Here is a 27,475-nt window from a genome sequence, read left to right as displayed (position 1 = left end):
TTCCTCTATACTGGTCTTTGGCAGGTCGTAGGCAGGAAGCTGTAAGCTGGAGTCTGAAATTCAGTGCTTCATCTGTACGCACAGGTGGAGCCCTCTACTAGGGGCCCTGTCTGTCCTATGCAGCTCGCTGAAGAGGGTGTAGGATGACAGTCAGGAGGCGAGGCTGCCTTATATAGGGTGGGCTTGCGCACACTCTCTTCCTGTCGGCAGCCGAGATGCTGCTGCCCCAGCAGGCCACACCATAGAAAATGGCTTATGCCACAACAGAGACATAAAATGTCTGCTGAGGAGACTGAGGTATTTCGGGGTGCAGGGGGCACTCCTTCAGACATTTTACGACTCTGTTGTGGCATCAGCCATCTTCTATGGTGTGGCCTGCTACTCAACAGACTGGTAAGGAAGGCCAGCTAGGGAGTCCTCTGGACACTATGGAGGTGGTGGGATACAGGAGAATGGCAGCCAAGCTGTCCTCCCTGCTGGACAATGTGTGTGTGTGTGTGTGTGTGTGTGTGTGTGTGTGTGTGTGTGTGTGTGTGTGTGTGTGTGTCTCCCTCCAGGACACCCTGTCCTCCCTTTGCAGCTCCTTCAGTGACAGGCACCCTTGCTGTCTCACGGAGAGATACCGCAGGTCCTTCCTTCCTGCAGCGGTCAGACTATACAATCAGCACAGCCCAACGGCATAATTTGCCGTTAAACACTGTGCAATAATACCTGGCTGCTAAATCCTCAGAACTGTTACAGGGTGTGTATTTTTGTAATGTGTAACTTTTTTATTCTTTTTTATTTTTTTTAATCTTTAGTAGCCTACTTTTGTATGCATGCTTAGGTAACATTAAGCTGTCTTTGGCTATTTTCTGCTGTAACAATGTAAATGTCCCCTCTGTGGGATAACGGTATTCTGATTCTGATGTTTGTTTGAAAGGTGAACCCTGGACAGTCTTTTGTGTTCTTAAATCATTAAAAACACATCAATGATTAACCCTGCTCAACAAGGAAAAAAATATATTTGCTACCTCAAATAATACAAACACAAGAGTAGTTTGCCAGATGTTCTCATTCTACGATTTCACCCAGCTTATTGCTTACTCCCCGTAGATATTCAGTTTTGCCATCAAGTTCCAGCTCTAGAACAGGGGTACTCAAACTTTTTTGTTAAAGGTCCACTTGTGAACTTTATACAAGGTCACTGGTCCGGATCAATGCCTGGTCCGAGCACTTGCCTGCCTTTCCTGTCGGCAAACGGCGCCCCTGTATACACACACACATTCAATACATACATAGTATGATGGCTTGAACTAGTGGGAGAAATTGCACTCTTTTTTCTGTAGCCAATGCCTTGAACTTCGGCAAAAAGGCATTAGAAGCATTAGAAAGTCAAGGTAAACTTGCGGTTAACTTGCGGTCTGTAATGCGTGTCACGCTCGCGCACACAAGTAAATATGCACGTTCATTCTCACAACGCATCAGACACAAGAAATTATACATTAATTGACATCATCAGAACGTTTTTTTAATTAAAAAAAATAATAATTTGTATTTGTTATAATGGGACAGGGTTCGGTCCGGAATGATTTGCAGTTCGTTCCGGAGTCCGGAGTTTGAGAAGCCCTACTCTAAAAGTTTCCACTACACATGGCAACTGATTAACTGTACAATTAACATAAACAGTGAATGCCAGAACTGCAGAAATTTTGTGTCGAACAAGCATTTTCTTTTCAGTTCTACTTTACTACATTCTGAAAGCAAATGCTGAACTTTTGACTTTTGAAAACATGAATGCATCACTATTATAATCCAGTGATATGATATATATTATTCTGCATAAGTACTTTTAGTTTTGCATTTGCATTTTATATTACTACTTTTACCCAAGCAAAACGTGTAGCCTTATTCTGGCATCACTGGTCCTCTTTATTTCCCCAAACGTATGTGTGATTTCTTTTTATTACTGAATTTAACGGGCGTTAGGACCAGGGGAACATTACTAGCAGCGGGCTGTTGGCTGTTACTGGTAAACATGGCCGACCAAAACAAGACAGACACTGACTCAAAGTTTTACAATGAAGTACTAAGGTATGTTATTATCGGTAATGCGAAATAGTAGTGAATTTGTTGGCGGTTGAGCAATAACCTTCGTAATATTTAGTCAAATTGTTATTTTATCATTGTTTATTGTAAGGGCTTAAGAGTTGCCCCGTTCACATGGTCATACGGTTATTTTAACTGTCAGTTAGATAGGTTGTGGTTCCAGGGAAACCTTAGTTGACGTTACTTTTAAAAACCCGTAAAGCGATACATTAGTGTAGAGGTGGCGAAACATCATATACCATTATATATTTCACGAATCATTATTGTTAGTCTCTCAGTCAGACAGAGGAACTACTCTCCTTCATCGTAAAAGTTCTGATACAACAATGTCAATAAATTACCTTTTTAAATGACACAACATGATATACTCAATACCTCTGTGCTAACTTGCCCGTATCAGTTAACATTATAATAAATGTATCTTATGTGGCACACTATTTTGACTATATTAATTCATTTTATATACATATTTTTAAATAAAAATAATGTAAGTTTTTTTCAAAAGCTTCCATAATGTGTCCCACTCTATTTTTTATTGAATTATTGATGAAAATACAGAAGTTTCTTTATTGAAAACCCGTAAATCTTTTTAATAGCTTCCATATGTGACCAATGAACTCCAAATCAATGCAGAATTGCATTAATACAGTGAAAAAAGTAGAACTATTTTTTTGTAAGACGTAAATATTTATTTTTATGATATATGAATATTGTTAAAAACATTCTGAGGTTTATTTTTTGAAAATCAAATGACATACATGCCCATATCTTCCATGACATGTGATCCAGTGATTCTAAATAAATGCAGGATTGTGATAATAACCTATAAGTCTGACACATCACTTTTAATGGATTGTATTCCTTCTTCTCTCTTGCGTTTATCTATTGATAGACTACCAAAATGCCAGAACGTGAACGTGTTTTTTTTTTTATTCCAGCCCATCTGAACTGTTTGCAGCCCGGTCCAGGAGTCACAAGATCCCGGTGAGAGGAACGAAAGACTTCTTCCCTGATGACTCAGACGAGCAAAGACAGCGGCTTGAGCAGAGTCTCAATGAGCACTGGAGCCTCATATCCGAGGAGCGAGTGGAGAAACTGTGAGTAGGCATGGCATCCGTCCAACAAACCAGGAGTAACACCGACAAAATCTGCTGTCATTGATTGATTGTGAAAAACATATCAAACACAAAATAATAAAATTTGACTGTGGTTTCAGCTCTATAAAAAGTAACTAGTGTAGTTTTTCTTGGTAGAAATACTAGAAGAGAGAAGCACTCTATTTGTCCATTGTGATGTTTGCAATCTGCTTATTTCCTCCTACTGGCAAAAAAAATACAAGTAATGTTAAAATAAACTACCAGTTGTTGCTGTTGAATTTATGCAAGCAGGCATAGACATTGTATAGCTCAGGCTTATTTTTTTTGGCAATTTCATTTTTGCCTTCAATTGAGTTTATTTCCTGCATCAACTCAAAATCCAATGAAAAAAATCCTATTGCGTTTTGACTTGGCAACAAGCGGGATTTTAACTTCCAGGTTATAAATGAGGTCATCCCTGGTGGCCAGAAAATCACTTTTTAAAATATTTTTACTATATACTTTGCCAAAATTGTAAAGTATGTGGGTTGAGCTTCAGATGCTGCATTGAAAATAATGTTTTTACTTTTTAATTTAGGGGAAACCTAGTGAAGGCCAAATGGATTCCAAGTGAGAAGATCGTGGAGCTTCAGTCTCCAGCTGTGAGTATTCCTCAGTGTACAAAACAATATACTCACACCCTGTTACATTTTATTTTGACTGAGTCTGAAAACACTTGTTTTTTACATAGGGGAAGTTTTGGCAGACGATGGGATTTTCTGCTGGCGGCAAGCAGTTTCTCTTCCCTGAAGAGGCTCTCTACCTGATGGAGTGTGTGAGTGGCAGTTATATTTCTCCAATCCCCGTACCCTATTGTGATCTGTAAAATATGGATAACTGATTACTTTGAGTGACTGTGTTAACAGGGGAACGTGCAGGTGTTCTACCAGGAGCTGCCACTGTCCATTCAGGACGGGTATGAGACATTTCTGTACTCAAGCACATTGAGGCTCCAGGAATATCAGGTAAGAGAAAACATCCCGACAGATATTCTGAAGGAGGCCTGAACTGCGTCCAACAATTTTTTTTAATATCCCTTAGGTGTTTGGGCATTTGAAGAGGCTTGGCTATTTGGTGCACAGGTTCCATCCCAGGTAACTGCATCCTCATTGACACAGGAAGGGGAAAATGTATGCCATTTGTCAATCCTTTGCAAACCAAATTTGTTAAGATATTGAAATAACCTTTACATTTTTTTTACAGTAGCATGTATCCCACTATGTGTAGCCAAACTGCTACAAGCTATTTTATTTCATGTATTTCCTTTTACCTTTCCATCTGGTTGTATAAAGTTTGTAATATGCTTTTTTTTAACTGCCGTCGCGGCTTCTTTCCTACTTCTTAGATGCGTTTCAAACAGACTTGCGGTTAATCAAAATACAATTATTTCGTCACACGTTCCACAATAAAAATAGGCCTTTAAGATAGTTGCCAACAAAACAGGCAAAAAATGAAAGATAAACAAACTATATAATGTTGTACGAAGAGTAACGCTTTAAACTGTGTTTCAACGGCGTCTTCCACACAGGTTCCGGTATATCTGTATCTTAAATGCTGGTGCCGTGGGTATTGTAGTCTTTTATAGCCCCTTGACTACACAAGTCACAAATAGGGGACAATATGAATTGACTTTGTCACAAAAAAAGTAAACTGGCTCTGACAATTGTTTAAGCGACAATGTCTTTGGTAGAATATTGTAACTAATTTGATTTAAAAGGATTATTCCTGACTTTTAAAATGTACCAAGCTACCAAATTTTTCTCGTTGCTTTCACTTCCATTTGTATTGCCTGTGCATATAATACAAATATAAATAAAGTCAGGCTCACGTTTGTGCCGACAAAAGACAAGGAAATCATTATATCAACCCATATTTCAAACTTTCAGAACATTTATTTGTTATGTATTCTAGTTTGAAAACGTATACTGAGTTTGCCTTAATGTTCAGAAATGTCGAGTGGCAAACAAATGTAAAAGTACTTACACAACAAGAACAAAGTTACACAATTAGATAAAAACAGGAAATATCACAAAAAGCACAAGATGAAAACAGATAAAAACAGACAGACATGATGTTAGCTGTAAATGTCCAGGATTTGACTGTGTGTGTGTGTGTGTGTGTGTGTGTGTGTGTGTGTGTGTGTGTGTGTGTGTGTGTGTGTGTGTGTGTGTGTGTGTGTGTGTGTGTGTGTGTGTGTGTGTGTGTGTGTGTGTGTGTGTGTGTGTGTGTGTGTGTGTGTGTGTGTGTGTGTGTGTGTGTGTGTGTGGCTTTTTATAGTTCTGAGACATCGTCCTATGCGAAGCAGCTGAACCTTCCTCAGTCACGTGACAGAGCAGGGAAACAGCTGAAGAGAAAGCGCAGCGCCAGCCCCACCGCAACATCCAGGTATCTCTTCACAATATTTAACGTTTTTTTATCATCACTGAACTTGGGATATTGCACCCATGGAGGAAAACTGCACTTAAAAATATAACTATAACTCTAGTCTCTTTTGTGTTTAATTCAACGTTTGATGTATTCCACCAAATAATTTTGGAAATAAGTGAAATTAATTTCTTTAATTCAACTAGCAATTTGTTGTAATTTAGCGTTTTGTCTTTTAACCTCTTTCCTTCTCTAATCTTGCGCTATTGTGCGGATTGATCCTCCTTAGCAACAGTCTATTCTCGTTAGCAACAAACTGTTAGCGAAAATGATCAACCTCTTGAATGTCCAAATTGACCAACCAGAATCGAGCATTCAACCAAGCCATGTAATAATGTCATAATATTGTTTTTGTGATATTGAAAAAAAGTCAGTTTAAACAGAATACCAATAGATTGAAGTTTGAATTATAATGATTTGTTTTCATTGGTGTCTTTTTTTTTTTCAAGTTCAATTCTTCCAATAAAAGAAGTAGACATTTCTATATATTTTTTATAATCATCATACAATTTTATTTGCATTTGTAATTTTTTTTAAACTGAAAGCAGCAGAAGGGCCGAACTAAGGCTGCAGCCACACGGAGACAATATGGGTCGTATCCGCTACAGTTCTCTATCATATAGACGGTTCGGCCACACAAGGCCGACAGGGAAACGCAGAAACGATAACGGGTCCTAAGGTGGGTAGATCTGCAGACGCAACGCTCCGTGATTACGACCTATACGATCATTTCCTGATAACGAAAATACTGACGGGCTGTCAGGAGAGGGGGAGGAAAAGAGAGACTCCGTATATTATTCTTTTTATAATAATAAAAGAATAATATGGGTCGTTATTCATTTGTTTTAAAGCTCAATAAATAACAAAGAAGACCTTTGACCGGTGCTTTTATAATTTTGTCCAGAAGATTTAAACTTTAACGGACATGTTGACCAGCGAAAACAAATCTAACTGAAACTCTGCCACACGGTTCCCTCGTCCCTTGGAAGAGGCAGAGATGTGGGTGTTTTTCCTCTGCTGGTGGACTAATCGGGGAGATTTACAGCAGGAGCACATGCTTGCCTCGGGGAGAGAGAAAAAGAGCCAGAGCCCTGGCCCCTGCCTCTCCCCACCTCTGCTGCTAAATCTACCGCGGAGAATAAACAGAAGGGCAACCATGGCAACCATGCATGCTCGTGAAGTCTTCTTCGCTGCTTTTGATATATTTTGTGGCGGAAGTACAGCGCCATTTACAGGCCCGGCATATGTACTACAGCGTCTCCAGCAGGTCGAGTGGTCTCATGTGGACGGGCACATTTCTGGTGCTGATTGCGTGTGAACGGAAGACTTTTTGATATCAAATTCAGTTAATTTTTGTTACAGTCTCCGTGTGGCTAGGGTCTAAGTGTGCTTTAATAGTTATTCAAGTAATATCGTTAATTCCAATTATAACAAAGCTATGGCATATTTTTTTTAATGCTGCAGTCACACTGAAGCACAAGAAGAATCCACAGCTGACAGAATGGAGGAGGATACATGCGGCCAAGAAGGTCAGGAGGATAAAAAACTTCTAGAGTCCCACCTGACTATTTCTCCAGAAACTTCAAGCACCCAGACCGCCATTGCAAGTCAAGGAAACGAGGGTGGGGTCAGGACCTGGTGGATGCAGGATGATGTCGGGGAGCGATCTGATCACCAGCCCGCCTCTGCTGCCTCACGCTGGGACTTCAGCTCCATCTCCTTCCCTGACCTGGGCTCCAGCAGGGAGCGCCCCTCCAGCTGCCTGGTATCACCTGACCCCTCTCTGCTCCCTGGGGCTCTGGCAGTGGGGGTCTGTGACGTCGACCCCTGGAGGACCAGGATCAACCTGCGGGATGTCAAGATGTCCTCGAAGGAGCTGATGAGGGAAGATGAGAAGCGAAGGCATCGCTCGGACAAGGACAGAGAGGTTTGTAGTTAGACAGCGTTCCTACGGATTGTTAAAAGTCTTAAGTTAAATGAAATTATTACATATCATTACAATAAACCATAAAGAAACAAACTCAGAATAATAGGAAAAATACAGAATTATTCGCCATATTTATCAAAAAGTAAGTGGGTAATATGCAAGCAAAGCACCTCTTTTCACCCTCTGTCTGAAACTAGGTTAGCTGTTATCACGTAGACTACACTTACATTTGGTTGGTATGCTAGCCAATGAAAGCACATGTTACATAGTGATGTCTCTATATTGTTGAAGAAAAGTGGGGGGGAGAGAAACTTTGGGATTTTAGCCTTTGCCAGACCATTTACATGCACAAAAACCTATATAAAACTACAGGAAGGGGAAAAGCATAATACGGCCTCTTTAATCAGTATGAACCTCTATGTAACATGATTTCGAAATGCAACTGTTCAACACAAATTGAGTTGGAATCTTAATTTGGAAAATTAATATGTTCCTTTAGGTCAGGCGCTGCAGTAACTGGGCGGAGTATCGGCAGCTGATGGAGAGGCGGCAGGGGAGGAGGAGTAAAGGCCGAGCAACACACCTGTGGGACGGGGAGGTCACTCCTTTACATGACCCGAGACAACCAATCCCCACTGGTGAGATCACATGGATCTAGTCTATAAATTAATTCTGAAAGAAACCCACAAATGGATGATCATTTGTATGTCGAATACTCACCCCATATTACCTTGAATTCTTGATGTAAACTTTGTTTTTTTTTCTCTTTCAGGGGAGCTGCTAGATAAAATCAGCGTGATTAAATCTACACATTTGCTTGAGGGAGCGTCCAGGTAGGCATTGTTTCCATTTCCTGTTATCACACTGATAGTGACAATTATTTTCCTTATCTAATGAGGAGCCAATAAACTGGAAAACAGCCCTGCCATAATAAAAACTAAATTGCTCAAGGAAGACAAATTATGCTTATCTTCAGGTTCATATTAGTATTTAATGTCTCTACTGTGACATGTCTCCATGCTTTAATGTTCAAAAAGGTCTTTGTTTTTCTCATACTGCCTGTGCTGCAGCACCTCTTTTCACCCTCTGTCTGAAACCAGAGCCCAGTCTGCTCTGATTGGTTAGCTGGCAGGCTCTTTTATGTAAACTAGGAATTATGTTTACATTCAGCTGAGACTTACTGACAAAAATGTGCTGCTAGGGCACTCACACATACAAAGCCGTGGCAGCACATCACCCCCATCCTCATCCACCTCCACTGGCTGCCGGTCAAGTCCTGCATAACCTACAAAGTCCTCCTCCTCACCTACAAGTCCCTCCATGCCCATGCCCCCAGTACTTATCGGACATCCTTCGCATTATTACATGCCCCACCCCGGAACCTGCGGTCTTCAGACTCTGGCCTGCTTACCACCCCCCGCACCAACCTACAAACCTTCGGGGACAGAGCCTTCAGTGTGGCAGCCCCAGGGGCGGACTGGGACTAAAAATCTGCCCGGGACTCTCGAGCAGCCCACTTCGATACCACTAGTAAATACCGCTAGTAAATTGCCAACGGGGAGTTCTATTGACTTATCCGACCGGCCCACATCGTCCGACCGGCCCACTTCAGTACCGGCCCATCGGGATTCTTCCCGAACGTCCCGATGGCCAGTCCCACCCTCTGGAACGCTCTTCCTGTGGAGATCTGCAACATCTCCATGCTTGACGCCTTCAAAAGGGCCCTCAAGTCCCATCTGTCTGCCAAGGCCTTCGGCCCCTAATCTAGTTGTTGTTTTTAGGGATGCTCCAATCGCCAATTTTGGAGCCAATCGCCAGAATCAGTATTGGCCGATACCGATCGCCGATCCGATCGAGTGGGCGGAGCCTATGGGGATCTTACATTTAAAGTGATGTTTAAAACTCAGTTAATGGGGCTCATTCACTGGCTCTTCCACAAACAACAACCAACATAATTATTACATTCAAATAAAGTACATTATTGAAGTTTACGTTCACTTTGGATAATAACACGGGAGAAATTAGCAGAAGCGCTCTCTTTTCCTCTCTCCCTCCTGACAGCCTGTCAGTATCTCATGCAGCTCACTGATCCAATAATGAGTGAACCGACCGTGAATAATAAATATATTTATAACTAGTTTAGTTTGTTCCAGAGCTATATAAAATAGCTAAGTGTGTTAGGTCTAACTCTTGTGTGTGTTTCGCTCCGCTCACCGGTCCGTCACAGCGGGTGGAGCTGCAGGTTTTCTGCTTCACACACGTTGCATACCGCTATTTTACTGTCTTTTTCTGACACCTTAAAATACTGCCAGACTGGTGAAGCCATTTTGGTGAGCTTGTTTTGCCGCGCACAGAGAAAATTGTCATGTATTTTACTACATAATTTTACGTCATACGATCGGCTCTCGCGATCTGCATTTTTAGAGAGCACCGATCGATCGGCAGAGAGTGAGTATTGGTCGATATCGATAACCCTAACACTTTTTTGTCACAAAAGTGCTACACAAACCAAAACCAAACCCCTGTTTCCAGGTAATAATTAACACTTATTATTTCATATATTTAAAAAAAATATGATTGTAGGCCTAATTGTCCCTATTGGTTTCACTTTACTTTTCATGACAGTAAAAAAAGTTGTTGAATTCCATTCTATGTGGTATTTAAAATGCAGAAACCCTTAGTAAGTAAACCCTAATGACCTACCTGCTGTGTGTACACATGGAGCAAACATTTAGTGCAGATTGGCATTAAATTAGTGACTTTATTGTTCATTGGGGTCAGAAAACATTCACCTGAGAAAGATAAAGAGATTGGACTTGATGTACCTTCAACTCCTCTCTATGCTATCACAAATAATGGTTTACAAACACATAAAGATAGAGTGACAAAGGAGCGAGACGCTGCGGCTCCTGCGTTTGTCACCGGCCTTGTAGTGCTCTTGAAATATGATGTTTGTGTATTGTTCTGTGATGAAGAGGGCATCATTCAGGCGATGACTTTGTGTTTGTCCGCTCAGGTTACAAGCATCAGACGAGTGGAGGATTAGTTTCAATGTTTATCAGCCTGACACGGTGGCTGACTTCAAGAAGAGCAACCCGGGGAAACCTTACACACGGATGTGTGTGTGCAGGTAAGCAATCACAACAACTGCTCGTGTTTACACAAGATGGGCTGACAGGAAACAACAGACCTGTGACTCAAATTAAATAAGTTGTATAGGGCTGAAGATATAGGCCCTTTTGTGTCTCTGGTTGGAAGACTAAAGCCGCCTAACTAAAGACCTGAACGAACTCCTTAGGTTCTTGGGAACAAAGGAGGGGTTCGGTCTGATTGTTGCCCTGCTACGGTCACCCCGGATCAAAAGGCAACTCGGGTGCACCGACAGAGCGGTCAGCTCGCACACTCTCTTGGCCGAAGTCAAGAGGCGCTTTCACACCGCAGTACTTTTCCCACAAAGGTTCATGAGAACTTAGTTCATCAGAACTCTTTAGTTCTGATGAACTAAGTACAGATCGCGTTCACACCGGAATAAGTCCCTGGGGGTGGGACTCCCAGCAGCTTCTACTGAAGCCTTCCGAGTAAATCGCCAGAACGCCGACACCTCCTCATCTCCACCGCTTCCATGTTTTATTTTGTGTTGCCATAAGTTAGTCTCTCTGCGTTTCTGCGCTGGGCTAATGCTAATGCTAATAATGCTAATGCAAGGATAATAAAATGGTGGCTTCACAACACTTTTTTTGAGTTTTACGGGGCGTGGTTTGCCATCCGCCCAGCCAATCAGAAATATAGCTCTTTTCTTTCAAGAGAGCCGCATGAGAGTCCCTGCTCTCTAGCAGGGACGGAAAAGGGGGTAAAAAGGTTCTCATGAACTAATTTTAGTTCCGGCTCTTTTTGGTGTGAACGCGACATTTCGGAACTATATCGGAACTAAAGTGGGAAAAGTACTCCGGTGTGAACGCGGCTAAGGCAAGCAGCAAAGCTGTTTTCAATGACAGTGCTTTCAGGGAGGAGAGCTCCAGAGGCCCAAATGGTTCTGTGACCAGAGCCTCGAGCACCAACGGCAGATCCCCTTGCGGGGTGGAGACATGCACCACTGGGCGCTGCCTCCTGACCCCCTGCAAAAAACGTGCTATAAGCGGTTGACTAAAGGCTGACCTGCCGCCAAATCCCTCATGGCAGGACGAGATGGCTGCATCATACACTTTAACTGTGGAATGAGCAATCCCCCAGTCCACCAGTATCTGTAAATAGGACAGAGCCCAACGTACAGGATAGAGGCTCTAGACTCCTTTCTTCACACCACCGCTGGAATCCCAACCGCTTCATCCTGTAACAGGCTGTGGATGTATTTGGATATAGTACGTCGGCCTGTGTCTTTAACAAAATCATTTGAGTCTCTCTTTTTTGTGTCTCAGCTTCGACGGCCCTGTGCCCGACCTGCGCGCCATCAAGCAGCTGGCCTTCCAGAGTGGAGACGTCCCGGTGGTGTTTGCTGTGGTGGACTACGGAGACATCTCCTTCTACACCTTCAAAGACTTCCAGCTGCCCACTGACGTGTTCCCCTGAGATATCACTGCTCTTTAACATCACTGTAAAATAGAGCACATGCAAGGAAAATGAGTTCAATGGTTGATTTTTACAGACGAAAATATAAAGCTTGAAAGACTTATTTTTGTGTCCGGCTAATCATTTCAGATTCTCTGTCCTATTCCGAAAATACCTCCATGTGGTGCCAAAGTTGAATTTTTGTTACACATTCTTTCGGTTTTTCACTTCTGTTAAAGAGAACTTCGGGGATGACGTTTTTTTTTTAAGTCGACCCGGAAATTAGCATTGCAAGGGCTCCCTCGACAAATGTGGTGAAAATTCTTATATTAACTAGTCAAAAATATGTCTTTCTGGTACTTTAATCTTTTGCAAAAGAGGCGAACAACATGAAGAGCAATGTCTCCACAGCCGAGTGCAACTACTCAAACTGAAGAGAGAGCTTTTATACAGTTACAATGAATACATGCTTAGTCATGAGATAACTGAGCCATGACTCTATCAGAGTACAATAGACCAATGACCAGATCACTAATCACCCCCTGTGTGGTCACACCTTCCTGAGTGCTGAGATCTACTGTCTCTTGACATGTAAGGCTGACATAATTGTATTATTTACATGTTAAATAACATCATAGCATTCAATTGTCTGATAATCATAATTTCCATGACTTAGCAATGGGATTTTCCCTTTGGTTTTCGGAATATTGCAGAAAATAAACTTTGTGGCCAGCACAGGTTTATGATACTTACACTTTTTGTTCAGCAGGAAAATCTCTACATATTAACACCACTTTGGCAAATCAGCATAAACGCAACGCGAACGTTAGGCTAAAAACAAACTACACCACATTCACATGACTTCACATCACCACCGCTAAGCTAAAGGAGGATTCGTGATGGCGTTTAGTAATTTGTTAAGTCACTTGCTAGCAACTGATGTTTTTAATGACACATAGAAGCTTCAGCCATTCATGAGTGGGTTATTTACTGAAGTATTTTATGCCGTAGAACAAAATCTCGTCACTTGTGTTTACCAAATCCAGTCACATACAGTAAACAAGATAATACAGTGACAATAACAAAAACAAACAGGCTGCTACTAAAGTCTGAGGATGGTTGTTGTTGTAGGAAAGTTTTGCGAACAGAAATATTGTTTTTGTTCAATATTCTGCATTCATAAAGGGGCTCCATTATGTTGTTTTTTTGTGTTTACCCTTTACTGTAGTGTCTTATACATCGTTTTTTTTTGCATGTAAATGGTCTGCAAAGGCTAAATCCCAAAGTTCCCTCCAGAGTGAGTTCCTCACCCACACACTAATAGATGTTTTAGTGAGACCTGTGAAGACACCATTACAGTAATCGAGTCTACTAAAGATAAAAGCATGGACAAGTTTTTCCAAATCCTGCTCTGACATTGGTCCTTTAGTCCTATATATTTTTCTTAATGTGATAGTAGGGTGACTTAGTAATTGTTTTAATGTGACTATTGAAATTCAGGTCAGAGTCCATGACTACACCTAGATTTCTGGCTTTTTCTGTTGTTTTAAACATTGCAGACTCAAGCTCAACGCTGACTGTTAATCATTCCTCCTTGTTTCCTGAAACAATGACCTCAGTTGTATCTATGTTTAATTTAAGAAAGTTCTGACACATCCAGTCATTGATTTGTTCAGTGCATTTTCTCGTGATAATATGATTATGCAAATGTGTGTCGTCTGTATAGCTATGGTAACTTGTTTTATTTTTCTTCATTATCTGAGCCAGTGGTAGCATGTAGATGTTAAAGAGAATAGGCCCCAGGATGGAGCCTTGAGGAACCCCACATGTCATATTGGTCAACTCAGATTTGTATTTACCTATAGAAAAAGATTAAAAGTCAACTTTGCTCAAGCGGAAATAAAACATTTAGTTTAATTCTGCTGGCAGTAAAACAATTTCACCACAAGGTAAATTTGTTGTCCTTTTTCAATTTTTTTCAATTCTTTTTTTCAATTTTTTTATTTTTTATTCACGTAAGATGAAGTTTGAAAATGATGACTGTTAGGTTTTTTCGGAAGATTATATCATATTAGATATACTTTGTTGATCCCAGTTTGGTATTATTTTTAATCAGCAGCATGTAGACAAGGCTTTCCACTAGAATTATCAATAAAATACAATAGAATAGTAACTGTAGATAAAAACATATCAACAATGAAATATATATATCTAGAGTATTGAATACACAATATAAATATACAGAATTGAGGACAGTGCATATTATAATAGTCAAAATAATTCACAATTCGAAAAATATTTTCTGCGTACTGCAAACAAAGGAGATTATTTACCATATAGAAATGTGCCGCTGGTTTGCTGCTGTTCACTTCTTTCTTTGTGCAGGTATATTTTAAATGCTCTAATATAAACCTTCAATGACTTCTATTCTCTTGCCTGTTTTTGTTTTTTTATTCCTCACGGCAGGCTAACTTAATGCCACTGACATCTCCTCTTGATTACTTTTTAGCTTCAGCTGCAGCTCCACAATATAAATGCCCAATTGATGTATGTTTTGTAATTACATCTATTGAAGTCTCTTATCGGCTTAACTGTTGTTTTGTTCTGCTTTTCACGCAACACAGTCCTTAAAAGCTTAAACGCATTCCCTCAGGATGGGAAGAAGGCAAACAGCCATGTCAGCCCTGAGGACTCTAGCTTTTCTAGCTTTATTTGGTTAGTTATTAAATACAATATTTGAATGTTACAATAAAGATTATTTCTTTGTCTAAAAGATAGTTTTTGGTCTCCTACCCTGCAGGTGTTTCCAGCAGTCAGACTTCAGACTGCTCATACGTTGGTCTTCTGACACATTTGAACCTGACGACAACTAATGATCTTCTAGCAACCATGCGACCCGTGAAAGTCTGGGCTACACCCACCCTCGTTCAGCTGGACATGTTGTTGTATGGCATTTTAGAAGTGGTAAGTGTCTTGTCATTTCAATCAAACACAAAAAACATCTTTGCTCCATGCTTTGCGGATGAATTATTACAGGTAATTTTGGTTTAATGCAGTGGTGGAATAGGAATTCACTCGAGTGTATTTTTTCATTTGAGTACTTCAATTATTATTACATTTAAAAAAGTAGTCAGAGGTGGATGAATTACTCAGATCTATTAGTTTAATAAAAGTAGTACGACAATATAGACGTTATCTGTAACAAGTCAAATCCACCAAGTTTTGGGCCATAGATGTTTTGTTTTTTTACCTTCTCTATTGTAACATAACCATGAACATAACCCTTTGACTAGCCCTTTTCCCATTTTTATTACACTTTATCTATTTATTTTTTATAAGGTATTTTCATTTTTTACCTGTTGATCAGAGGGACATTTTTGAAATTACACTCAAGTTGAGTGACCTCTTTATTTTTCTGCCGTGGTTATTTTATAATATTTGTTACCACATTTAAATAAACAAATTATTTTAAATGTTTTATTTATATTGACAAAATAGTTTGAACTAGAGAATTGGGAGTATTGTATTTATCCCAGTATTTACAAAATACATTTTAACAATGCTAATCAGCCTCGTTAAACCTTTTAAACAATATAATTTCAGACACAAATGGGTCAAAACGTAGGAAAATGACCCAGAACTGTCTGCAAGGAGGGATATAAGTGAGGAAACGTGGTTCAAGCTTACATGCTATTTGATCTGTAACAATTTGAAAACATAATCTACAGTATGATTGATTGTCTGCAGGATGAGAAGAGTCAGACGGTCACCACTCACATCTGGGTGAAAACGGTGAGGCTCATCAATGATAATATTTATTTCAGCTGCCAGAATGAAATTGCATTTGCAAAACATTAGTGTCAATTTAATGTTTGAAAATGCAATTCTTACATTTTTTTATATTTTCTCATAATGTTTTGTGAGTAAAAAAACAAACTCTTACCCAGGTGATGATTCCCACGTTTAACTGTTTATTTATTATTTTTAACAAACAAAAAACCCCATAAACATGTAATAAAGGCAGGTGTTGTGCTTGATGCTAACTACGGTTGCAAAGAGGCGGAAAGTTTCCGGAAAGTTTCCATGGGAAGTTAAGCTGGGGAATTTTGGAAATATTCGATGCAAAATTAAACATAATTTTTTTCTTCTTTTAAGTAGAACAGAACAAGTTTTAATTGTTTTATTGAATAATTATTTGTTCCATTGAAGAACGAAAACAGGAATGTTGAGTTCAATATTACTCATAGCCCCCCAACCCCACTCATTAAAAAATGAACAAAAATGCACACCCCATCCAAAAATCCCCACAAAGTCCCATTCAAAATGTTAAATGAAAAGAGCCCTTCTCCCTCCAAAAAGTCCTATTGAACATGAACATCTTCCTTCAAGCAATCCTCTGCATTTTTGCTAAACCCTTTCAGTCAATGGGCTCTTCCTGGGCCTCATCAACATCACACTCTGAGTCTTCCTCTGCAGTGTCACTGTCCAGCCTTGTTGAGGATGGTTCTGTGTCAGGCTCAAAGAGCCTTAGGTTTGCCCGAATGCCAACCAGTTTTTCCACTCTCACATTTGTGAGCCTGTTGCGAACCTTTGTGTTGTCTCAATAGCCATACAGTAAGCAGTGTGCTATGGCATGGATATTCAAGTGTACTTGAATGGCATCTGTTTGTTTTAGACAAGATTATGCTAAAATATACTTTCCCCAACTGTATTTAGGTTCCCTATGAAGAGCCAACCTTCAATTTTGATAATTCCCAGTTTATTCCCATAAATTCCTGTTAATTCCCGTGGAAAGTTTCCATCTTTGAAAATTCCCGGAATTTTGCAACCCTAATGCTAACACTCAAGAAATAGAGCAGAGCTTGATATGACACCAAAAAAAAAGAAATGGATTGTGAAGACGAGACGTGAAAAGCATTGGTGAGTCCCAGAAATAAGTGGGTTAGAATAAGAGGAATTGTGCACTGTAAGTCATTGCTTTTTCAATCATACACTCATCAATCCATGTCACAATTTGTCTTTAAACCCAGACTTTTTATTGTTCCAGCATTGGACAAATGAATACCTAACTTGGATTCCAAACGACTTCTGTGGGATTAATATGCTGACTGTTCCACGATCTACGCTGTGGTTGCCAGATGTAGAAATCCTAGAAGAGTGAGTACTCATCCATCACAGAGCTGCAGTTTTATCTTTTATTTTTGTCCCAAATTTGCCAAATGCTAGGGCCAAAATGAAAAGATTTAAAGAGCTTTTCCTTACATATACGCACTTTAAAGCAAGTAAACATGTCACAGTAGAAGCACAAAATACAAATATGAACCTGAAAATGAGCATATGTCTTCTTTACTTTTTCAGTACCTCTGATACTAGCAGTGTTCACAGAAGTTCAGTCGTCAATTTGTATCCCAACGGTTCGGTGGCGGGAACCGCACGAGAGCGGCTGACCTCCACCTGTCGACTGAATCTCCTCATGTTCCCCTTCGATACGCAAGAGTGTAACATCACATTTTCATCCATCAACTCAGATGGTAAATACACCATACTAGGGGGAGACACTACTAACATTGAACTAATAGATAGCAGCATGAATACCATACAGTTCATTACTTGCATTAGGGAAAATATTTGTTGTATTGCAAGTTTTCTGAAATGATATGTTTGAATATGCAAATGAGGACTTACACTGTATTTCATTATATTTGTCCTAATTGGTATTCATTATGATAATACTGTCATCAGCCGTAGAAAATGAATCACAATTTATTTAGGAATAAAATGATATATTAATCACAGCCATCTCTGAAAAGCGTCAAAAATATAGATAAAAAGACAACTGGAATATGAGAAAAAACTCATTTTGAGAAAACAACATTAAGAGACATGTATTGTACCATTTTAATCATTTTGCAAGTCATCACTGCGGTGGCTGACTGTAGAAAATGTGGTACAAAGGTCCAAAACACATCCATGAGGAGAAAACGATGCAAGTATTACAAAATGTGTTTGCCACAATAAAAGCAAAAATAAACATCTTTACTTACTTGATGAAACATGTGCGCAGCATTTACTAAAGGCGCTGCAAATAATAAAATGCTTCAAGAAGCTAAACAAAAAACCATCCATCCATCTTCTCCTGCTTATCCGTGGTGGGGTCGCGGAGGTAGTAGTTCCAGCAGAGAGCCCCAAACTTTCTTTTCCCTGCCCACATCAACCAGCTCTGACTGGGGGATCCCAAGGCGCTCCCAGGCCAGCGAAGAGATATAATCCCTCCACCTGGTTCTAGGTCTACCCCTTGGTCTCTTCCCAGCTGGACGTGCCTGGAACACCTCCCTAGGGAGGCGCCCAGGTGGCATCCTAACTAGGTGCCCGAACCACCTCAACTGGCTCCTTTCGACGCGAAGGAGGAGCGGTTCAACTCCGAGTCCCTCCCGGATGACAGAACTTCTCACCTTATCCCTAAGGGAGACACCAGCCACCCTTCGGAAAAAACCCATCTCGGCCGCTTGTACCCGCGATCTCGTTCTTTCGGTCATGACCCTTCCTTCATGACCATAGGTGAGGGTAGGAACGAAAATGGCCCGGTAGACAGAGAGCTTTGCCTTCTGGCTCAGCTCCCTTTTCGTCACAACGGTGCGGTAAAGCGACTGCAGTACCGCTCCCGCTGCTCCGATTCTCCGACCCATCTCACGCTCCATTGTTCCCTCACTCGAGAACAAGACCCCGAGATACTTAAACTCCTTCACTTGGGGTAAGGACTCATTCCCTACTTGGAGTGGACAGTCCATCGGTTTCCTGCTGGGAACCATGGCCTCAGATTTGGAGGTGCTGATCCTCATCCCAGCCGCTTCACACTCGGTTGCGAACCGATCTAGTGAGCGCTGAAGGTCGCAGACCGATGAAGCCATCAGAACCACATCATCTGCAAAAAGCAGTGGTGCAATCCTTAGTCCACCGAACTGCAGACCCCCTGCCCCACGACTACGCCTCGAAATCCGATCCATGTATATTACAAACAGGATTGGTGACAAAGCGCAGCCCTGGCGGAGGCCAACCCTCACCGGAAATGGATCCGACTTACTACCGAGGACCCGGACACAGCTCTCGCTTTGGGAGTACAGAGATTGGATTGCCCTGAGTAGAGACCCCCTCACCCCATACTCCCGCAGCACCTCCCACAGTCACTCCCTGGGAACCCGGTCATACGCCTTCTCCAAGTCTACAAAACACATGTAGACTGGATAAGCTTACTCCCAGGCCCCCTCCAGGATCCTTGCGAGAGTAAAAAGCTGATCCGTCGTTCCACGACCAGGACGGAATCCGCATTGTTCCTCCTCAATCTGAGGTTCGACAATCGGCCTGACCCTCCTTTCGAGTACCTTAGATTAAACTTTCCCGGGGAGGCTGAGTAGTGTGATGCCTTTGTAATTGGCACACACCCTCTGATCCACCTTTTTAAAAAGGGGAACCACCACCCCGGTCTGCCACTCCTTCGGTACTGTTTCCGACTTCCACGCAACGTTGATGAGACGTGTCAACCATGACAGTCCCTCAACACCCAGAGCCTTCAGCATTTCTGGGCGGATCTCATCCACCCCCGGGGCTTTGCCACTGTGAAGTTGTTTGACGACCTCAGTGACCTCCCCCCGGGAGAATGGTGTCGATCCCCCGTCATACTCCAGCTCTGCCTTTAACATAGAGGGCGGAGTTGTCGGGTTCAGGAGTTCCTCAAAGTGTTCCTTCCAACAACGTCCCATCCTTAATGTACACAGCTTGGATGGTTCCCTGCTTCCCCCTCCTGAGGTGTCGGACAGTTTTCCAGAACAACTTTGGTGCCGCCCGAAAGTCCTTTTCCATGTCTTCTCCGAACTTCTCCCACACCAGCTGCTTTGCCTCGGCCACGGCTGAGGCTGCTGCCCTTCGGGCCTGTTGGTACCTTGCAACTGCCTCGGGAGTCCCCCGGGATAACAAATCCCTGAAGGCCTCCTTCTTCAGTCGGAAGGCTTCCCTGACCACCGGTGTCCACCAGGAGGTTCAAGGGTTACCGCCCCTTGAGGCACCTAGGACCTTGAGACCACAGCTCCCCACCGCGGCTTCGGCAATAGAGGCTTTGAACACCGACCACTCTGGTTCAATGTCCCCAACCTCCACAGGATGCCCGAAAAGCTCCGCCGGAGGTGTGAGTTGAAGGCCTCCTGAACTTGGGCCTCACCCGAACTACACGTTTGGGCTTACCAGGTCTATCCAGAGGCTTCCCCCCGCCACTCGACCCAACTCACCACCAGATGGTGATCAGTTGACAACTACGCCCCTCTCTTTACCCGAGTGTCCAAAACATACGGCCTCAGGTCCGATGATACGATAACGAAATTGATCATGGACCTTCTGCCTAGGGTGCTCTGGTACCACGTACACTTATGAGCATCCTTATGTTCGAACATGGTGTTTGTTATGGCAAATCTATGACTAGCACAGAAGTCCAGTAACAAACCACCACTCCGGTTCAGATCAGGGGGGCCGTTCCTCCCAATCACTCCCCTCCAAGTGCCCACATGTGCGTTGAAGTCTCCCAGCAAGATTAAAGAGGCCCCTTCAGGAGCCCCATACAGGACTCTTTCCAGGGTCTCCAAGAAGGCCGTATACTCTGAACTGCTGTTGGGTGCATAAGCACACACAACAGTCAGAGTTTCCCCCCCCATAACCCGCAGGCATAGGGAGGCGACCCTCTCGTCCACTGGGGTAAACTCCAACAACGAAGCACCCAACCGGGGACTTGTGAGTATCCCCACACCCGCTCGGCGCCTCACACCTTGAGCAACTCCGGAGAAGAATAGAGTCCAACCCCTATCCAGAAGTAAGGTTCCAGAGCCGACGCTGTGCGTAGAGGTGAGCCCAACCAGATCCAACTGGTAACGCTCCACCTCCCGCACAAGCTCCGACTCCTTCCCCCCCAGAGAGGTGATGTTCCACGTCCCCAAAGCCAGCTTCTGTCGCCCGGGTCTGGTCCGTCGAGACCCTCTGCCTTCCTCTAAAAAAAAAACAGAGGGCACTAAAAATTATGCTTGGCCAACTCTTACTTGTCACTGGAAACCTACTTGAAATGTAGGTTTTATTTTCTTATTTTAGCAATGTGATCGCATGGTTCCTTCAGATATTATGGCAGTTTTGCTATCTTATTCATTTTGTGTATACGGACTAAACACTTACTCACAATTTTTAAACGGTGCCAACAGTGACAGTTCGACAACTTGATAATATATTAATTTCATCCCCGAACGTCAACAAGCGCTCCCTTCCCAGCTGTGTGCATCAAGTTTAGTGTCCCCTGGTTTCTTTTGTGTTTGAGTTTCTTGCAGCTTTTTTTAATTTGCAGTTCTTGTTTTAATCTGCAATTCTTTTAGTTAATACTGCAAGCGTCAAGTTTTTTTCTAAATGGTGTGCATGTGTTTTCAAGATGGTGAAGATGTTTCTTCATTTGCATGTGTTTGGCACATTTGTGTTTCTATATTTGCATCATTTTAGAAGCTGCAGCTTGTTTGTCCTAATTTTAATGTTTTGGGCATTGTGGCACGTTTGCACCTGTTGGCCATCGTACATTACAGGTAAATAAGGTGAAACCATTTAACTTATGGATGTAGCTTTGAAACTTCCCCAGTTGATTACTTATATTACACACACGAGACAATTGTTTTTTGCTTTACAAAAGTTTTAATTGAGGCATTATGAAATGCCAGCTTTTGTTGAATTATAAATGTATTCATTACATATGAAGTAACAATTAGACAATTTTAGCAAAGTAAACACCTACAGGGATATTTTCTAATTTTGAATATAGCATTATAGCACGAAGTGTCAAATTTGACCAGAGCATGAAAATAAACACCTACTTTTTCCTGTAGTGTCCCTCATTAACTGCAGACTGAGCAATTTTTCCTGCATTGGAGCATATGTGATATCATTATTTATTTGTTTATCACTTTCCTTTCCACACAGGCAACGCTATACAACTGGGGTCAGTCAACACTGACGAAGCCCTTACCTACATCTCGGAGCAGTTCATGGTTACAAAGGGAGAATGGGAACTCGTCAAAATGGAATTTTTTTTCATTTAATTATTCCAAAACAACTCATGATAAACAGAAACTAACATACAAGGTAAGAACATAGTTATTGGGTCTGTTGTTGTTGACATAGTTCCGATGTCTAGGTGTCCTTAAAAGAGAGTTCACTGGAGTTTAAAAGGTTAAACGCAAAGTTAAAGTCTCCATTATGTATTTGTACATGTTGCAAATATTGGTACTAATTCAAAAGTATATTTAAAAAAAGATTTATGTTTTAGGAATATTTGCATAATATTGCTCTTTAATATGACATAGTATACAGCCATTTCAGGATCCTTGCTTGACAATAATTTTAAATGATATATATACATTTTTTTCCCCAGGTCATAATCTCAAGGAAGCCGATGCTTTATGTGATTAATTTAATCATTCCCCTGCTCTATTTTCTGGTCCTGGATTTGGCATCCTTCTTCATCAGTGAAGCCAGAGGTGAAAAGCTGGGCTTCAAAGTGACGTTACTCCTGTCCATCTCCGTCATGCTGCTGATTCTTAAGGACATTTTGCCCTCCACTGAAAATAAGCTGCCATGGATTGGTAAACTGCATTAAATTCTGTACATAATATGGAAAAAAACATGATAGTTGCCAAGTAAATAATCATCCTATGCCAAATCCTGTCTGAGGTCATTTTGATCAGGCCCACATTACATTTAGGTTCTCAACACATTTTGGCTTGCCTTGTTGTAGCTGAAGAAGGTTTGATGAACTTGCCCCAAAGGGTTAAGTTTAATTTTTTTATCTGAGTTTTTAGGCTTCATGCACGGTGGCCGACTGGTGTAAACGCACTACAATGGCCCTAAACACTTCCACTAGGAGAGACGCACTGCAGAAACGATGCAAATATTAAAACACAAATGTGCCAAAACACTTACAAATGAAGAAACATCTTCAACAACTTGACAGCACATGTGCAGCCACCGATGTGCCTCAGTAGCCAACCTCTTGGCTCCGCCCCTGCTCATTACTTACCTCGACAGCATCACACTGACCAGAAAATGTCGCTGGATCTTTTTAGCCAGCTACTGCCTTGCGATCTTCACCATTGTGGGGTTAAGCGTCCTGGAGGCCATGCTGGTGGGCTACCTATACGACCTCGATGGTTGCTGCTCTATGATGGCTCAAAGCCCTGCTGACGCCCAAGTGGATATCCTAGTGGAAGACGAAAATCACAAAGTTAAGGTCTCTCCAAAATTCTACCTACCTACCTACCTACCTATTTATTTTTAATAGACAATGTAATGAACAGAACCAGCCACAGGTCCCCGAGGCTGGCACGGAAAAAGTGCCCAGAGGAATGAGAGCGACGTATCCGGCTTGCTCCTCCTATATCCTTTTCAGCATAGCTCACCCGGCAGGTGCACCTCATCAGACAGATTGCAGCTGGGACCTGCACACACAAAACACACACACAACCAGACGGCACCCCACATGGTGTGGAGGGGTCGTCACACTGCCTACCTACCTACCTTTTAATACAGAATATACCTACAGTCTGGTACTTCTTATTTGACTTTACTACATGATCTGAGTACTTGTTCAACATAACTTTTTTTTTTTTTTTTTCAAAATCTTTTTATTGGCTTTTTGACAGACATCACAGTTGCAATACATTAGGTACACACGTAGAGAAGATGGTCTGTAGGAAGACTAAATAGTTACCCCACCCCCCCACCCCTATGGGCTATGATCACATTATAAACAAGACATCAATCAAAAAGTTACAAAACACCAACATAAAAAAAATAATAAAAAAAATAAAAGGGGATAAAAATGACATGAAATACGAAGACCAATAACTGAAAATTACATAAAAATACAGATGCTTCTTCATGTTTTTAGTCAGTAAAAATAAATACCAGGGAAATAATGGTACTGCAAGTTACATGAGGAAACGGAGAAGACAAACAAAGCAATGGTCGAGATATTAGGGAGATAAGGAAAGGGGGAAGTGAAGGTCTCTTCCCCCCCCACCGGGTTCATTCACAACTCATCAGCATCAGGGTTGATTGTCAGGTCATTGATTAGCAGTAGTAAGGGAGTCCAGGTCTTATGAAAGAGTGTCAGGGATCCTTGAAGTGAAAATCGTATCTTTTCGAGATTAATACACTGTAATAGTTCCTGTATCCACCTGTCATGTGTGGGCGGGGAAACGTGCTTCCACTTCAGAAGAATGGAACGCCTGGCCAGCAGGGTTGTGAAGGCGATGACCCGCTGGGTCGTGGTGGGCATGTTCTGTGTTGGGGGGATGCCGAACAAGGCAGTTAGAGGGTTAAGGGGTATGGGTGTGTTAAGGGCCTGTTCAAGGGTTTTGAAAATACTAGACCAGAATGCATTCAGGCTGGGGCATGACCAAAACATATGCGTGTGATTGGCAGGAGATTGCTTGCATCTGTTACAGGCATCGCTTCTAAGAGGAAATATTTTGGCTAGTTTAGCATTGGTAAAGTGAGCCCTGTGGAGCACCTTACACTGCATTAGACCATGCCTAGCACAGATAGATGAGGTTTGCACCAAACGAAGAATGTCCCTCCACTTACTGTCAGATATGTCTACACCCAACTCACCCTCCCAGGACTCTTTTACAGATGTAGTAGAGGCTTGGTCAAAGGAGGCAAGTTTTCCATAAATAGTAGATACCAGCCTTTTTTGGTCACAATCAAGGGTGAGAAACTGGTCAATTCCTGACTCAGGGGGGCGGTTGGGAAAATGGGGAAATTGCTTTTGAGCAAAATGTCTAATTTGGAAGAAGCGGAAAAGATGACTATTTGGCAGGTGATATTTGGCTGACAAGGATGCAAAGTCAGAGAAAACCCCATCCTTGTAAAGATTACTGATTGTGACAAGCCCGTTACCAGCCCACATACGGAAGGTGGGGTCCGAGCAGGATGGGGAGAATGAGTGATTATTTAGTATTGGAGCTAGGATTGAGGCTCTGTGTAAGCCATGTTGCCTTCTGAATTGAAGCCAAATCTTAATAGTACTGGTAACAATTGGGTTGACTGAGATTTTGTGCGTCATTACGGGAAGTTGGGAGCAAATCACAGAGTGTAAGGAGCTAGAGGAGGAGGAGATCTCCATGTGAACCCATGGTGGGCTGGAGTTAGGAGTCTTGGGGCCAATCCAGTAAAGGAGTCGGTTAATATTAGAGGCCCAGTAGTAGTGACGGAAGTTCGGGAGTGCCAAGCCACCCTCCGACTTGGGGAGCTGAAGAATTGATTTTTTAAGACGGGCGGGTTTATCATCCCAAATGAACGCATTTAGTTGACTGTCAAGACTGGTGAAAAAAGATTTATTGATGTAAATTGGGATATGCTGGAAGAGATATAAGAATTTCGGCAGAATTACCATTTTAATAAGATTGACACGGCCAACAAGGGATAAGGGAAGGGAAGACCACCTAGATAGATCCGATTTGCATTTAGCTAAGAGTGGTTGAACATTTTTGGGAAACAGATCTTTAAAGGAGCTGGTGATGGACACCCCCAAGTATCTGAAGCCATCTGATGCAATATTAAAGGGAAAAGCGGTTGGGGGGAGTGTCTTCGCCAGTTGGTTTACAAAAAATAGTTTGCTCTTTTGGAGATTTAATTTGTAGCCTGATAAACGACCAAACTGCTCAAGGATTGACAATATAGGAGGGAGAGAGGACACAGGATTGGAGACGTATAGGAGAAGGTCATCCGCGTAAAGGGAAAGTTTGTGAACTATACCATGACGAGTGATGCCCTCAAACCCATTATGGCCTCTGAGCCATATAGCTAGAGGCTCGATGGCTAAATTAAACAATAGGGGAGAAAGCGGGCAGCCCTGGCGTGTCCCACGTTGGAGAGGGAAAGCAGACGATTGAATGCCATTTGTGTTTACCGATGCAGAAGGTGAGGCATATAAAAGCTTAATCCAAGAAATAAATTTTGAGTCAAAGCCAAATTTTTCTAAAATGAAGAACAAGTAGCTCCACTCCACCCTATCAAAAGCTTTTTCCGCATCGAGTGAAACTATGACTTCGGGGGCATTGGACGGGGGCGAGAAAATAACATTAAGTAGCCTCCTGGTGTTGAAGAAAGAGTGTCTCCCTATCATAAAGCCTGTTTGGTCAAGCGGAACTATAGAAGGTATCACGAGTTGGAGGCGGAGGGACAAAATCTTAGCCAGTATTTTACAATCAACATTTAGGAGAGAAATTGGTCTGTAGCTGCCACAGAGAGTAGGATCTTTATCCTTCTTCAATAGTAGAGAGATGGATGCCATGGACAGGGTTTGAGGTAATCTGCCTTCTTTAAGGGAATCATTATACATCCTTGCTAGAATTGGGGCCAAAAGAGACGAATATGCCTTGTAGAATTCGACTGTGAAGCCGTCCGGACCAGGGGATTTCCCATTTTGCATAGATTTGATGGCTTCCTGTATCTCTAAAGTGGAAATGGGGTCCCCCATTCCGCCTGCGTTGACTACGTCAATTTGGGGGAAAGTTAAGGAGTCAAGAGGATTTGGGTTTATTGTGCCAATTGTGGGGCATTCAGAAGTGTACAAATTATTATAAAATTCAAAGAAAGACTTGTTTATTTCAATCGGGTCAGAGACTAAATTGCCTTCGGGCGACTTTACTTTGGGGATTAATCTGGAAGCGTTAACTGCCCGAGCCTGTTGAGCCAGAAGCCTCCCAGCCTTGTCCCCCTGTTCAAAAAAGCGCTGCTTAGTTTGCCTCAGTTGTCTCTCCACTACGCTCGTCATTAAAAGGTCATGTTCCAAATGTAATAATATGCGTTCTTTATATAAGGTTGGTGAGGGGGAGAAGGAATACGTTTCATCAATTCGGAGAAGTTCTTCCAAAATTGCCGACAGCCGAACCCTTTCATCCTTTCTTAGTTTGGAAACATACGATATAACCTGCCCACGAACATAGGCTTTAAGAGCCTCCCACACTGTTCCACAACTTACGTCAGCAGTGTCATTAATTTCGATATATAAACGAATCTGAGAGTTAACAAAGTCCTTAAACTTGTCATCTGACAGCAGGTGGGAACTGAACCTCCACAACTTAGCGGGAGTAACACTAAGAGGGAAGTGGATGTCAATTGATACAGGGGCGTGATCTGAGGTGGCTATAGGATGGTATTGACACGCGCTGGCAAGGTGTAGCAAGCTGTCATCAAGCAGAAAAAAATCTATTCGCGAGAATGTGTGGTGGACGTGTGAGAAAAAAGAGAAAGCTTTACTTTGAGGGTTTTTAAATCT

The 27,475-nt window shown here is 42.0% G+C and overlaps 2 protein-coding genes across 4 annotated transcripts; both read left to right on the top strand.

The window, feature by feature from the left end:
- On the top strand, positions 1-12,244 carry tsen54 (TSEN54 tRNA splicing endonuclease subunit). 3 transcript variants are annotated; one of them, XM_079642705.1, is made up of 13 exons: positions 1-393; positions 558-742; positions 3,027-3,185; positions 3,763-3,826; positions 3,916-3,999; positions 4,091-4,189; positions 4,266-4,318; positions 5,502-5,609; positions 7,113-7,575; positions 8,075-8,213; positions 8,348-8,408; positions 10,592-10,705; positions 11,991-12,244. In XM_079642705.1, exons 5-13 carry the CDS (start codon positions 3,934-3,936, stop codon positions 12,139-12,141), a joined length of 1,254 nt encoding a protein of 417 aa, XP_079498831.1. In that variant the 5' UTR covers positions 1-393; positions 558-742; positions 3,027-3,185; positions 3,763-3,826; positions 3,916-3,933; the 3' UTR covers positions 12,142-12,244. The 3 variants fall into 3 exon arrangements, with proteins under 3 accessions (XP_079498831.1, XP_079498830.1, XP_079498829.1); XM_079642704.1 differs by having other exon boundaries at positions 1-742; XM_079642703.1 differs by lacking the exons at positions 1-393; positions 558-742 and adding an exon at positions 1,969-2,073.
- Positions 12,245-12,386: 142 nt separating this feature from the next.
- On the top strand, positions 12,387-24,957 carry LOC307014290 (5-hydroxytryptamine receptor 3A-like). Its single transcript, XM_079642163.1, has 10 exons — positions 12,387-14,835; positions 14,921-15,084; positions 15,868-15,912; positions 17,168-17,277; positions 17,479-17,651; positions 21,575-21,585; positions 22,114-22,275; positions 22,565-22,775; positions 22,928-22,959; positions 23,144-24,957. The coding sequence occupies exons 1-10, from the start codon at positions 14,775-14,777 to the stop codon at positions 23,465-23,467; spliced, it is 1,293 nt and encodes a 430-aa protein (XP_079498289.1). The 5' UTR covers positions 12,387-14,774; the 3' UTR covers positions 23,468-24,957.
- The last annotated feature ends 2,518 nt before the right edge of the window (positions 24,958-27,475 follow it).

Source organism: Notothenia rossii, assembly GCF_949606895.1.
Source record: "Notothenia rossii genome assembly, chromosome: 8".
Classification (NCBI taxonomy): Eukaryota; Metazoa; Chordata; class Actinopteri; order Perciformes; family Nototheniidae; genus Notothenia; species Notothenia rossii.
The sequence above is the reverse complement of the archived record's forward strand: the minus strand, read 5'-3'. Positions and strand labels throughout refer to the sequence as shown.